General features: G+C 39.4%; 1 protein-coding gene across 1 annotated transcript in view; it reads right to left on the bottom strand.

Annotated features, from left to right (window-relative positions):
* The window catches only part of LOC139442684 (uncharacterized), a 72,326-nt gene that overhangs the window by 39,328 nt on the left and 16,809 nt on the right, over positions 1–16,189 (bottom strand). Inside the window, exons 3-6 of the mRNA XM_071223559.1 lie at positions 9,744–9,859; positions 8,427–9,172; positions 6,413–6,518; positions 148–277 (exon numbers count right to left, since the gene is read on the bottom strand). Of these exons, the coding sequence (XP_071079660.1) occupies positions 148–277; positions 6,413–6,518; positions 8,427–9,172; positions 9,744–9,859 (1,098 nt within the window). The remainder of the gene's footprint in view (positions 1–147; positions 278–6,412; positions 6,519–8,426; positions 9,173–9,743; positions 9,860–16,189) is intronic.

Here is a 16,189-nt window from a genome sequence, read left to right on the forward strand (position 1 = left end):
ACATATTGGAAGAATTCTAGGATTAGTTGAAAACAAGAATAGCTTCATACCCTGTGGTTTTCAGTGAGATGTATCAGAGTCATTGTAAGGCCATAATGACAGTTAAGTCGAACATTTGGTCGAGACAAGCAAAACATAGAAACTGACCTGTCATACACACTGGCATCAAAGTACAAAGAGCTATGAACATCCTCGTCAGTCTGGTCGGCAGGCCTCATCTGTTCCAGGATTGTGTCCTCCCCATGCCTATGAGCTTTACGGAACTGTTTCACCAGCTCTGGAACACCAATAGGTACACAGTATATTGACCAGTTCAACAACACATAGACCTAATATTGTATATTTTGTAAGTCGCAAATACCAACCATCTACTTATTTCACAATTTGTTTCCACTTTTTTGTGTGTATTTTTCAGTGCTAGATATCATGAGTAACGATCCACATTGTCAGGGTACCATGACACAATCAGCCTGATCACACATTTTGACTACAGATTCTCTTTTTAGTTAACTCTTATACGACATGGAAACATCACTTGGATACTCTTCTGTCCTGGAATGCCCACATGGTGTATATGGCAGTGTATACATTCAATGCCAGAAAGGGGGCAAGGTCGTCCAAGACACCACGATTTGATGTGCAGAGTTGCGTCCCTTGGGCATGCCAGAAACCTATGATTGTGGGTTCGAATCCCGGTTCGTCAGCACCATACCCATGCTCGTGGGTTTCACCAAAGAGGAATTTCACCAAAGAGGTAAACGTCAGAGCCCTGCATCACTTCGGGCTCTCCTTCCACATTAAGATGACACGCTGTGATATAACTGGAATACTGTTAAAAGCGGTGTTAAACCCAACTTACTCACTCAATGCCAGAAAGATGTATACATTGTTCTGGCACTCATGCCCCTTCACAACAATAAGGTGGCTCAATATTAAAGCCCTTGAAACATATATTTCTTGATGCCATTAAATACATGTATGTTTTAGCTATTCCTTTAATTCCTTTAACAGGTTTCTTTCAGCAAGCCATCACATAATTTTCACTGCTATTTTGCTATTAATGCCCAATGGAATCTGTTTTGGTGAATAATCAAAGTTTTATATTATCATTTTATCATTATTCCTCCCATATTATTCACTGTTGCAACAGTGCTGAGGGGGGGGGCACGGGTGGCCCAGTCAGGCATCCCTTGGGCACACCAGAAACCTATGATTGTGGGTTCGAATCCCAGTTCGCCCTGATTATGTTTCTAGGTTTGTCAGCACCATACCCTTGCTCGTGGGTTTCATTGAAGTGGTAAACGTCTGAGACCTGCATCACTTCGGGCTTTCCTCCCACATTAATCTGACACGCTGTGATATAACTGGAATACTGTTCAAAGCGGAGTTAAACCCAACTCACTCACTCACTGCAACAGTGCTGTGACGGTTCTCTTCTTCTTAGCATGAGGTATCATATGCGAGCATGTGTGCTTGTATCACTTCGGTTTGAAGTTTTCATTTTAATATTTTGAACAATTTAACACCACACTCAGCAATATTCCAGCTGCATGATACAGGTTTGTAAATAATCGAGTCTGGACAAGATACCAGTGACTGATAATGTGAACAACGATCTACTTCATCAGGTGAGGTGAGGTGAAATGGGGTTTAACGTCACGTCCAAGATTATTGCACTTACATAGCGAAGTGCATGTACGTGTGTATGTTTGTGTGGCTGCTTGTACTAGTCCGGACTAATGCCGATTTATAGTGCTAGCTCACTGAGATACCATGCCGCAGTTTAACATGAATATCCCACTCAGACACAGTATACTGACTCCGAGCGGACCAGTCCTTGTTTTAGCCCCTCAACAAGTACCATCTTTTAACGTCTTTTGGTATGACGCAGCCGGGGATCGAACCCCGGACCTTCCTGGTGGACGCTCTACCACTGGACCACGGAGGTGGTCTTACTTCATCAGGGTAAGATGACATGCAATCAACCAAATCACTTAGCCTGACCACCTGATTTTGTCACCTCTTATGACCACCATAGTTTGTTCCAACACAGAATCCACACAAGGGATAATGTGCAATAAACATCTTCAGACATAGTATTATGTTACTATCATAGGAACCTTGTATTGCCTCAAATTACTTGTAAACACCAATGATTCTATACTCCGAAATGTGAGACTTTATTCAGGAAATTCTCAATGTAACAGAACTATCAGTAACCATATTGGGTACAGTTTCACACCAATCACATTATTCCCTAAACTCCGATATTAGAATGTTTAAGCATTTTCTTGCAAGTCTAGTCAGGACACGAAATCTGAAAATATAAGTGAGTGAGTGAGTGAGTGAGTGAGTGAGTGAGTGAGTGAGTGAGTGAGTGAGTGAGTGAGTTTTACTCCTCTTTTAGCAATATTCCAGCAATATCATGGCGGGTGACACCAGAAATGGGCTTCACACATTGTACCCATGTTGGGATTCAAACCCGGGTCTTCCGTGTGACGAGGGAACGCTTTAACCACAAGGCTACCCGACCACCCCTATTTGTGTATGAAAAAGACAAGTAACATTTCAAATGCAAATAACACAAAATAGTATTTACACAAACCATTTTGGGAGCTGTTTTCAGCAAAATGAATATTCATATTGGCACTAGTCTAGACAATGGCAGCAATATATCAACTTGATAAAACGGCTTTCCCTATTTGGTGAAGTCAAAGCCCAATAAATGGAAGTTTATTAGTGCTGATGTCAAGATATAAAAACATTACTGTCATGCAAACAAACCTGACTTTCATCAATTACCTTCCCTCATCAATCTGATAGAATGAGTAGGGATCTCTGTGTTGTTAGGTTGGGGAGAATAATGAATGTTTTCATTTCCTTGTGAGCATAAACATCACTAAATGCTAGCTGAATCCCAATGGCCGTTCACATAAATGAATGATAACTTCCAAATTAAAAATAACTTTTCTTTTATAATGCCTTTCCTTTATAAACATATCTAAATGAGGTCATTGGGTACAGCTTTAAGCCTCTAAATATTAATTACACATAGTAACTACCAAAATGTGATATTAGGGACATTGTTTCTGTAAACCAACCACTGAAAAAATAATAATGATGTTTTGACTATTGAGATAATTAGTTCTTACAATAATTTGTTAAATGTGTGAGTGAGTGAGTTGGGTTTAACGTCGCTTTTAACAGTATTCCAGTTACATCACGGCTTGTCAGCGTAATGTGGGAGGAAAGCCCGAAGTGATGCAGGTCTCAGACGTTTACCACTTCGGTGAAACCCATGAGCACGGGTATGGTGCTGACAAACCTAGAAACATAATCGGGGCGAATCGGGATTCGAACCCACAACCATAGGTTTCTGGCATACCCAAGGGGACGCAACTCTGCATACCGAATCGCGGCGCATTAGCTGACTAGGCCACCCGGTCCCCAATTGTTTAATGAAAGCATGTCATTACTCAGTTTTCATGACCTCACTGATATAATTGATAGGATGCCATTTGTAACTTCAAAGAAGTTGGGAAGCCTCCATCTCCCCGAGGCAAGGGAGTTAACTGATGGTAAAAGTCCAGATTCCACCCCTGCTGAACTTGGCTGGAATTATGGAGTTATATTTCGGCTGGACTAAGGAATCTATGCATAGTCCAATCAAAATCTTGTAATTAAATCGACATCCAGTTCGAAAACAACATGGATGTCAACATGCAGATTTCAGTCCAATGCAGGATTTGGAAAAGATGTGTACTGTCAACTGGGCGTCGACAGATATTTTCCAAGTCCTTTCATGTTTTTAATCAAGGTGCTCATGTGATTTGCTGCATTTCCCTAGGTAAGACATGTTTTATTACAATATATATCTTGATCATCGATCAAATCAGCTGTGCGTCGCAATTTTGTTGAAGAAAATGCAAGTGATATGAGAGGTGGAATCTGAATGGTCAATAGGAGGGACATAGAAAGGACATTACTATTTATAGCCACTGACGCTACGATCGAGCACAGAAATTCCAGTCTATTTGACAGGGGTGGAAGGTGGATTTTTAGTCAGCTAACTCCCTTGTCTTGGGAAGATGGGTAAACCACATGTCACATAGAAGGCTCAGGCTTCATTCCTCCCATATAATATAAGTCTTCCACCAGTCTTGAGGGGACATCGGGTAAATGTACCCTCTATGTTTGTTTGCCATGTGACATAACCTAACATAGGAGGTACATCATCCCATGTCTCCCTAAGGACCAGTGGACAACGAATTCATGCCAAAAGTTTCAGTCAGTTGAACAGGGAACATCAGAAATGTGCCCTACCTTGAAAATAACAGAATAGGTGTCACCCAATCAGAATCTGACACTCATGTTTGAAATAAGATAATTTGTGAAGTCCATTACTGGTGACCCACCATGATATAATTGGAATAATGCTAAAAGTGGGGTAAATGACTCTCAATCGATTTGTCCGAGACGGATTGTTTTTGCCAAGGCTAGAGACTAGACTTTACTGTTTTAACTGATAATAGAGTTATTAGATATTTACACTGAATCTTTGTATTGATCATCCAACAACAAAAACTAGATCCATCCAGCATTAGAAACAAATAGAAATGAGTCTCATATCATTTATTTGTTGGTGTTGATTTGCTCTAATCTGATTCTTTTAATGTAAAATTTAAAAGAATGTTTTCTTAGCAATATTCTTGTATAATCATGAAATGTAAGGTTTAGGAAATCATTGGAAAGTGGAGATTTCTGTGCCATATTCAAGCGAACATGACTGATAACATAAACTGTCTGCTACCAATAGGGCAGGACATGATGACCCTTTATGCAAACACCTGGTGTCATCACTAATTTTCAGTGATCCATTCACATTATTTTCACTGCTATGTTGCCTTTTACGCCCAATGGAATCTGTTCCATTGGATCATCAAAAACTGGTTATTTTCTGGCATTGTGATTTTATATTTCAAGTCCCAGGAATGAAATAGATGACACTGCTTTAGCAATTTTGCAGAAATGTCACATCAGGAAAAGGGAGGCCATCAATATATGCAGCATGTTACATACTATCACAAACAGAAACTGACCATACAAATATTACCACAACATGACATCGTTGAGTCTTCACTTGTGATGGGATCTAAAATGTCTTTCATTATTGATTTTTTAAACTGCACTTTGGTTGCCACAGGTCAAATCTATTTACAAAATTTTGTGGACGCAATCAAATTCCACTTGCAACATCAGCAATGACGGCTTGTACTACATGTCTGTCCGCCTGCACGAGTGATCACAGTGCAATTTTTATGCCATCCTCTCTAACTATTCACCAGGACAGGTATAAATGACTTTATATTTTGATGAATATCACAGCAAACACACCTTTAAAATTGACGAGGGAAATGGATTACAGGTAGCGCAATAAACGAGCTTTCAAGATCCGAGCCTATGGGGTTCCACCTGGCTATAATGTGCATCTAGATTGCTATAAATTCACTGTGCTGCCATAATCCATATGAATCATGATGCTCTGTATGTCAATATTAGTCCAGTTAACGGTTATAGCTCTGAGCCATATAGGCGTAACACTGATATTTATGCTGCTTTGGCATTCCTGGTGAACTTTTGATGGGATTTCTCAGTCATTTACGCTAGGGAAATGATAAAATGTTTTTAGCTTTTACAGTTTTTAGGAGAAAGAAAATTAAGTTGTCCCAGGGCTAAATAATTTCCTTGTTGTTATAGGTTGGTCACAGGGAATGTTATGGCTTAAAGGAATCTGCCTCGTCTTTGTCTACCAATGTTCACAAGAAAACTATCTTTGACAATTATCCTCTAACAATATAATAGTCCTTACGTTAATTTCACCTTGAAAACAGGATGAAGAGATAAAAAAGAGACATCAGTTGTCATTGTTTCTGTTTCATTAGGATAAAAGGAGTTATTCATGTTTGAAGTGTATGAAGGAATTGCTCTATTATTCAAAAGATAATACAGGTTTTCATTTGATGGTAAGTAAGGGCGTGACAAAATCTCTAATTAGGAGATAAACATGTGGGGTTTTTTGGTTTTAGAAACAAAAATCTTCAGTCAGCATGGTCAGTGCTTCAAGACTCAGAGTCTTACCCACATATTTATTTTTCAAAACATCCAGCATGTCCTATGGATTATTTTTCCAGAATTTACTGGAACAATTAATTACAGGCAGCCCCTAAAGAAATATTTCAGTTTCATACACTTCAACAGAAATGATTTGTACTGGGAGGCAATCCACCGTGACATAATCATGTCACAGGAAACTAATGTCTGGAAGCCCTTCAGTTGCCCTCGATGACAACCTATCTCTTGATCTAATGAAGTCATGTAAGCGCTCCTTGTCATGAAACCTCGTGCACAGTACCTGCAGCCTTTTCCGTCATCTGTATCCTGGCCTCAGCCTCTCTCTGCTGACTGTGAAGCTGGATGGTCTTCAGTTTACACTCGGCCAGAGTTAGACTTTCCCTCAGCTGCAAGGAACAAATTTACTTTTCATGTTTTGATAATTCTACTTTTTAGTTTGTGCTCCGCTGAATAAACCCAAACATTCAGAGATGTCTGGTTTTCATGTTTTCTCTCATCTGGAACAACAATAATAAATAAAAGCAACAAAAACATTTCTGTAATCATTAGATCTCCACTAAAAGTCCATTGTATGATTCTGATTATATCGTAAGCATGCGTTTATGAATCACTATCAAACAGTGATGATGTCAGGTGTTCGCGAGAACATTAGCGTATCGTACCCCACTGGTGGCACTCGTCACAAACACTGTACTGATAATTCTAATTTTTGGATATTCTCTCAGCTTGAATAAAAGAACTTAATCTTCATATTCAGATAATTCTAATTTTTACAGATAACAATTTACAACTCAGTCAACATGTACAAAGATGAAAAGTGAAGAGCGTGACATCCTTGAAATTTACCAACCCAAGCTTCAGACCGACTCGTGAAGATCCTGGGTAGAAATGTTCTTCAGCAACCCATGCTTGCCTTAAAAGGCGACTATGCTTGTTGTAAAAGACGACTAAAGGGATCGGTAGGTCAGACTCGCTGACTTGGTTGATGCATGTCATCGATCCCAATTGCATGGATCGATGCTTATGATATCAATCACTGGATTGTCTAGTCCAGACTCGATTATTTACAGACCGCCGTCATACAGCTGGAATATTGCTGAGTGCAGCGTAAAACAACAAACCAACCATCCAACCAATCTTCAGACCAACAAGCATACACACTTCCTCCCACAGTGGCAGGTGAGAATCAATGTTGACTCCAACAATGATGGCATTCCTTAGATACACTTTCATACAATCAATCAATTATAAGTTTCCACTAAAACATCAAGCAGTGGACTATTTAGCACTAATAAATATATCCATCCGATGACAAAACATAATTTATGCATACAACTGATTTCAGAAAAAGACATCATGCAAAGACTTCATACAGGTACACCTTCTTTACCAATGACCTTGACATTACCATGATTACAGAGGTTACTCAAAACCATTTTAGTTCAATACCACAATATGCTGTACCTTCTTAAAACCTTTACAACAAATACTTGTTTGTAAAAAGCTTACTGACTGAACATAACCTTTGATGCAAGTCAAAAATACATCCCCATGGCCATGATGGAAGCATTGCTCAAAATGCTATTCCTGGTGTGTATTCAATTAAAAAATGTCAATGCCAGAGAATAATGTTGATGATGCCAAAACGGATTCCACTGGATGTAAAAGGCAAACTAGTGATGAAAATTATACGGATGGATCACCGAAACTAGGTGATGCCACCTGGTGTTTGCTGAACAACGTAAGCATTCCTGCTTCCGGAAACACCCGCCACTCACAATTTTCATGAAAAAGTAAGTATTTGTTTGTTGCCCAATGCCCCACCCAGCAATACTCTAACCATATGACTGCAGCCTGTAAAGAATCGAGTCTGGACCAGACAATCCAGTGATCCAGAATCCAGTACCACTTTGTGGTACAACATGAATCTGTCAACCACATGAGGAAGCATGACCACCGATCCAATAAAATAATGCCAATGACTAATGGGGTGTGTAAAGGTCGTAGTATGGGATAGCCTCATGCATCATATTGACAAGGAACATGTCATATTAAGTAAATTACTCTGAATGTCATGAGTGAAGTATGGCCTATTTTCATATTCAAATTTAAAAAAACGCAGGTTCCAGTGACCTAGGACACAGTGACTGGCATATGACCAGTTCGTATCCATTTTCCAATCATGAAATGAAACCGTACTCAGTTCACTCTGAAAGACGTTCCAGTGACCTTGTACTGAATGGAGGTCACTCAAAACATTTTAAGCAAAAAGACAACATTGACAAAGGTTTTACCTTCTCACTGAGCAGCCTCTGTGCCTCCAACTCGGTAGACAAACGCATCTTGACTTGAGTTGAGTAAGTAGCAGTAGGTGGCTGCACTGGCACATTCGTGTGCAGTCCATGGTGGCCATCATGACCTCCAAAACTCATGTACATCGGCTGGAACTCTGAAGTAGCTGGAAATCTGTTCGTCATGGAAGCCCCAAGATCGCTGGTTGCAGACGAATGTAGGGCATGTGGACGTGGAAACCTAGCACTTTGATGGCTTAAATCTTTCTCTTCTGTTGATACAAATCCAGATTCATTACTGGAAGACATGGTTGTCTTATCAGGTGTGATGGTCTTCTCAAGGGGGGACGAGAACCCTCGGTGATGACTTAAGTGAGGCTGGAAGGGAACAGACACTGGAAGGGAACGGACAACTCTGGGTGGAAGCTGATCGTGGGACTGGTACAGAACCGGGGAGGAGGAGCTCATGTAGCGCCAGAACGGCAGATTGGAGGCAGGACCCTGCTGTGCTTCATACACATGGGAGTAAACAGGGAGGCCATCACTGTAGATTGGGGCTGGGGGCAGCACTGGGTTGCTAGACACGGGGTTGGTAGAAACAGGGTGGTTGTAAGGTTCATGCATCGGTCTGTGGGTCTGTCGTCTCAGGCCTGCAGGGTCTCTCTGTGGGTCAAGGTCAGATGTATCACTGATGGAGTGTCTGCGTATGTCAGCTCCCTTTAGCTGCGTGGTAGTGGCATTGTTGAAATCTGCAATGGGAACAAAGAACTGTATTGTATCTGTAGCACATTATCAAATACAGACTATTATGTCACTTTGCTCTGAAGTTTTATAGCGATCGTATCAATAAGGCCACACAAGGATGTGATACTGAACTTGAATTGACGTTTTTATTTCAAACAGAAGTCAAGAAACAGTGAATCACACAGGGCTCATATCTTCAAATAAATCTTTCCATATATGACCATGATGACTGGCCTTTTCCTACTTTATGATAGCAAGATAACAGTGACAAAATATCACCTCAATTGACCTCACGGCTGCAATTAGCAGACCAAAATGTGAGATCATTCTCAAACCTTCAAACAGATAGATAATGGATGCAAGCACGAATTCTGTGGCCGAGTCGCCGTAGAATTATACTCAACATTTGATAAAGACCACACCTTTGACTAAAGATGAATAGTTTAGTTCTTTGCAGATGTTGAGTAGTTTATCTTTATTTTGCTTAAAAGTTAAACTGCCATTACAGATGCTTCGGCTTCAACCATTTAATTATGAGTAAAAATTCTTCCTCTCTGGGAAGGAATCTATGCCTACCGAGCCTACATCGAGCACCCACTGCTTCCCCAGGACCTGCTTCTCGTTCGCCTTTCTTCTCGTGGGTCTCATCTCCCCTGTTGTCCAGTCGAGCAAACTGTTCAGCCAGCTCATCACTACAATACAGGAAAACAGTGGGAATTATAACCTGGGTCTTTAGCATGACAAGCAGATGCCTTATCCAAGTTTGTCATCCAACACTGTACTTAGCAACATTCCAGGAGTCGGCAATAATGAAATCTGGACCAGACAAACCAGTGATTGATTATTATGAGCAACAATCCACACCATTGGGGCATACAGACACACTATCAACCATGTCACCAAGCCTGACAACCCCATTCATTATGTGCCTCGTACCACAAGCGTAGGTTGCCCAGTTCTCACCCTGAATTCCCACTGGATGCATTCTCTAATAGGCTCCCCCACTACCCTCCTCCTCAGAACAAAGCAGCAATGTCCAGCACACACATTACATATTGATTTCTTAAAATTTGTCCATGCCTCTTACACCCCAGGGTAATGGTTCCAGAAAAGACTGAATGTTCCAGTTTAGAGTGAGTGAGTGAGTGAGTGAGTGAGTGAGTGAGTGAGTATGGTTTTACGCCACTTTTAGCAATATTCCAGCAATATCACGGCGGGGGTCACCAGAAATGGGCTTCACACATTGTATCCATGTTGGGAATCGAACCCGGGTCTTCGGCGTGACGAGCGAATGCTTTAACCAGTAGGCTACACGACCGCCCCTCCAATTTATAAATACTTAACAAAATAAGTTAAGGATCATAAACATTTTTTGGTGAGGATATTTCGTCCAAGTGAAGACTGAGCACACAATGCAATTTCACAAAAAAACTCCCCCAAAATATTCATGATCCCCAACCTTTTTTAATCAGTATATATATACTTCTCTTGTTGATTGTTTTTCTATTTTTGAAATAATCCCGCATTGGATTTATTGTCCTGAAACAAAACAGTATTGATAATGAGTGTTCTTGTAAAGTATGATCAGACAACTGTGCATTTTCATCCTCAAAGTGTCTTTGAGGTTCCATATTCTGCACATGAGAATTTCCTACTGTGTGGAAGCCATGCATTCCAGGAGAACATATATTTTACATTATGGGCAAATGGGAATACCGAATGGCTGCTGCATGTAGGTAGTGTTTGATAGATGGTTGATCACAAGTGTCTGCTTTGTCCTCGTGTGTGTAGAACATATTGCAATGGCATGGACTGAGTTATTGACCAGGTAATAGACAAACACCATTGCAATGCTTGGCCTATCAGGTGACACTGGCTATTTGGCATATTGACTATTAGCTGTCAAAACTTGTTCAATGACTTAGAAAGCAACAGCTTAATGTAGACACTCTTTATCCATGGCACGATCTGATCACCATAGCCGCTGCTGAAATAAGGACATGCCATATGCCCCAAGGTTGTCTGTAATTGTTTTTGTTTTGTTTTCTGCTTTTATCAAATGTTTCACAGATATCAGATTTCAAAAAACTATTTCCTCATGTTCTTGATGATGAAAAATAAAATAAGCCTGCCAGCTCCTCACTTTTGACAAATGAAAATCATGATCATGAAAATGACAAATGATCCAAAAACTATGATATCAACATTTGGTCATGTTGGTTGAGATATTGTGTTTAAATACTGACTCACTAGCAAATTAAACACAAATCAAATATGAAAGCTATTGCAGAAACCACTTGTCAAACAAGTCTGCTACCCATTTCAACACCAAAGGATTTATTTTGTATACACACCCCATGGGGAGTCAGGGTTACAATATAGGTCTGCAGCAACTTATACTGGTCGTAACATTCGTGACCAACTCGTGTTATTCTGTGACAAGCCGAATAGCGACTCGTGCCCCTCTCGTGGCCATTTTTGTGACTGGGTTCCGTCTGAGTGCAAACAGGCATACCTAAAACAATTGTCATCTCATTGCATAATGGTTCACATATATTTCCCCATACATTATATATTTCAGATGCATTTTAAAGCACATCGGGACATGCAGAATTATACAGTATGATTGAACACATTTAACTGAGTCTTGTGTATATTTTTAGATGCAAGACGTATGTAAAATCAAAAATTATTTCTGAGCGATTCTTTGAAGAAGAACTTGAAACCATACACGCATCCTGATTGGTTTGTTGTATTTTCGCACATAACATTCATCGATAGGGGGACGAGTCTTCTTGCAGGTTACGGAAAGGGGCGAGTGGTGACGAATGTGGTCGTAAGAGTAAATAAATGGATCTGCTGGTCAGGCTCAGTGACTTAGTTGATTACGTGTCATTTTATCCCAATTGCATGGATTGATGAACATGGTGTCAATCACTAGATGGTCTGGTCCAGATTCGACTGTTTAGCGAGCACTATCATATATCGGAAATATTGCTGAGTTCAGTGTTAAAAAACAAACAGACAAACAAAACAAACATGCAACATGTTTGTTTCATAGTGGAGATAATAATGACTCAGTGGATAGCCACTGTCTCTCACTCATTCTAGGCAGTGAAGAACAAAGATTTCTCAGTGAACAAAAAATGTCATTGTCCCTTTAAAAAAACAACAGCCATTCAATACAATGGCATCATTGTAACACAGTACAAAATAAAAATTAAAGAATGAACTAAACGTTTAGAGTTGAAATCAGCTCAAATTATTAGTTTATCTTGTAAAGTGACATGTCACTCATTTGGTGAACTGACACTACTCGTGACCACACATGGTTTTACTGGAGGCAAATTATTGTGTCCAACACACATATAAATTGAAAATAGATGTAAATAATTTACATTGTGTGTCCTGGGGTTTAAAAGGTGATTGGCTGTTTGCATCAGATTAACTAATCAATATTGCAACTGACATTTCTATTCTGGTAAGAACTAGACTCCAAGTTTAAAGTGTCAGTGGTAGATTTTGATTATTGCCCTGTTGAAAATTTGATGAATACTTCATGAAATATTCACGAACATGTGTCACAGAAAAGTATATCACTCCAAGTTTAAAGTGTCAGTGGTAGATTTTGATTAACCATCCCCAACTATGATGAAATAATAGTGAGCGAGTGAGTGAGTGAGTGGGTGGGTGGGTGGGTGGGTGGGTGAGTGAGTGAGTGAGTGAGTGAGTGAGTGAGTGAGTGAGTGAGTGAGTGAGTGAGTGAGTGAGTGAGTGAGTGAGTGAGTGAGTGAGTGAGTGAGTGAGTTGGGGTTAACGCCGCTTTTAACAGTATTCCAGATATATCACGGCGTGTCAGCTTAATGTGGGAGGAAAGCCCCAAGTGATACAGGTCTCAGACGTTAACCACTTTGATGAAACCCATGGACACGGGTATGGTGCTGACAAACCTAGAAACATAATCGGGGTGAACCGGGATTCGAACCCACAATCATAGGTTTCTGGCGTGCCCAACGGACGCAACTCTGCACAGCGAATTGCGGCGCCTTAGATGACTGGGCCACCTGTGCCCCCTTAATCAGATAACAAGCTGAAGGTGTCTGACCATGGCATCAATAAAATTCTTGGAAATCAAGTGAAGTGTGCCACATGTTGCCAGCTTGGGACCCCAATGTTCTGCATTGGACCCACAGAAATAATAATTAAATAATAACTGAGCATCCCATGGACTGAAAAATAGAACAAGCAAGGTGTATTCCTGCTATATATACATAGTGATGCCTCAGCTACTTGATCATATGGTCAAAGTACATATCATTGATTTTCACAGTAGTTCACTTATAATTGGGCACGCAATATGGTACACAAAATATTAACATCCAAAAAAATGAGCAGTGATTATTATGTTGTTCAATGAACCCTCTGACACTCACATTTATTAAAAAACCCAAAGCAATTGAACCACAAAAAAACAAATAGTTATGTTTGACATTTTGGCTCATATTGCAAGGATACATTCTGTTGCAATGCCATATGTACCCTGTGAGTCAAGCCAATAGATGACACATGAAAGCCTGTTCAGGTGATGTATTCTATCATAAAAAAAGGTAGTGCAAGGAGATACTTATAGAGGTAAAAAAAATTTTGGTAAACTTGCATCTGTTGAACTAATAATTACTGAAGATTTCTTGAAAATGGACGTCACAAAATTAAATTCATTTTCTCACCAAAATTCAGTGGTATCAACACATGACTCATAATACGATACACAAAATATTGCTGAATATCACTGTGCTATGATAGTTCAATCAATTGTGACAGGGAGCCGAGAATGATTCTTGAGTGCACAATGATCCAGAGACCAGGGTGATATTACGGCTTTGAGCATACCCCAAGTGGTGTGGAAATATGCGCAAAATAAATAGCTTATCAATATTCGTATTTACTGGACATATTCACAAGAAAATGACAAAAATCAAGAAATCAACAACAAATAATAATCACCTTTAACCTAACCAATATTTAAAATATTAGGACTACACCTGAGAATAAAAGTGTGTAACAAATATCGATCAGATAAAAATGATTCAGACTTTAAATTTCCTATCAACTGATGGCACATTCAAACGCCTGAACACAAAAACGCTACTATGTCAGCGACTTTATCTCACGCCCACAGAACACCCCCATAACAAACGCATTAACACCTGACAATCACCACATAAATCAATTCTGTAACATTCAGAAGAAATAAAAGTAATGTTCAATTCAGGTGTACTTAATACATCAGTGCAACGACATAAGCTAACTACAGTTGATATCACATGCTTTCGTTCTCAAAATCACCCGTTTTGTGCAGTGAGCATAACATCATTTTCAAGTTGGATACAAATCAGGTGTTGATCAGTGAGCCATTATTACAGAGATTTATGTTTCATTGTTATGTACTGATAACAGCATGGTCGGTTACAAGTAAACCCAAACCTTTCTCTCTTGTCAACTATTCATGCACAGTTGACTTTGCAAAAATCGGAAACTAACATTTGAATTGCTATAATCAATATATTTAATTTCATCTCTCAAAGATTTTTTATAGATAAATGTCATAGAAGCACAGAATCAACATGATAGATATATCTTAATAGAAAATACAACAGAAATTAAGTTAGACATGCTACAGGCAATACAGGAAAATAAAACCTTGTTTCCTCGGACTTAATGCTAAATTCTAGATGGTTCTAAATCTTGATACAATCCTGACCAAATGCATCTGCTTTTAAACAAACCAAAAACATGGAAAAAGGTCCTACCAAAACCAACAAATTTAGGACTAAAAAATATAAACCATATTAAGTCAAATACAAAACAATCATATAAATAACAATGGCAATATTTTTGAAGACACAAACAACATCACTTACACCATCTATTACAATCAAGTGGATCACAAATCACAAACTTGACAATATCCATAATGAAGTACCCAGCATCACATGTACATATCCTTGTAGAAAGATAGACACACAGTAGACACACATTAGACACACAGTAGACACGGCCAGTGTCTATACTCTTGTCCTAGTCACAAGTGACAAACTCCAACCCAGCACAACGACTTTATACCCCGGCGTAATGAGGATTCAAACCTTGCAAATATTTGATGTGTGGAATGTTTATAAATAATGCCTTAATATCGCCCTTCAAATATTTAACTGGGCCCAACCTCCCTCAGTATTTGAAGTTTGATGAGTTTACTCTTTTAACATAGGAAGAGAGTTCAATATTGATAAAGTTGAGATAAGGTCCTTCCCACTTTATGTACCCCGACATGGTAGAACGTTTTCTCATTTTGCGCCCAATCTCTTGATGAACATGTGAATATTTGTTTTCATATTGTAAGCAGAATGAAAGCTGTTACGAAAACAAACTGTCATTGTTTACAATGAGCACAGAGCAAGTAAAACAGTCATTTGCAAGGTCTGTCCAAATCAGGGATGCAAATATTTCCTTCGCACATAATATCTTGTGAACAGTGTTTGGTGATCCTCATCAATCGGTCTATAGACCAACACGATTTATGGTTTCCTTTATGAAGCAGAATCAACACCAGGAAGTCACATTTAATAGCATGCACAAACATATGATCGTAGCAAAAATCAACAGATCAGACTTAAACTGTTTCTGCTCTTACATAGGTGAATAGCATGAGGACAGTCTAGTATTTTCATTGTAAAGTTTGTTCAGGGCTCTAAACATACACGGTTATGGACCGCGAACACACACAACGCAAATTTGCTTGTGGTAATGAAATTGTCATCAATGTTCCTGTAGGGTTTGCGCTGTGGAATCTAGATATGACAGCCTTGTCAATGTCTATTGAAGTTAAGGGTGATTCAGAGATTTTATATATATTTGTTTAATCTTTAGACGTCAAACAGCGATTGTGGACGCCAAACAACTCTGTCCCATAAGTCCTTGTGTGAAACCGACGTGAGGAGTTAATCAGCGAACAGTGTTAGACA

This window comes from Haliotis cracherodii, unplaced genomic scaffold, assembly GCF_022045235.1.
Source record: "Haliotis cracherodii isolate W230 unplaced genomic scaffold, xgHalCrac1.p SCAF_5, whole genome shotgun sequence".
Lineage (NCBI taxonomy): Eukaryota > Metazoa > Mollusca > Gastropoda > Lepetellida > Haliotidae > Haliotis > Haliotis cracherodii.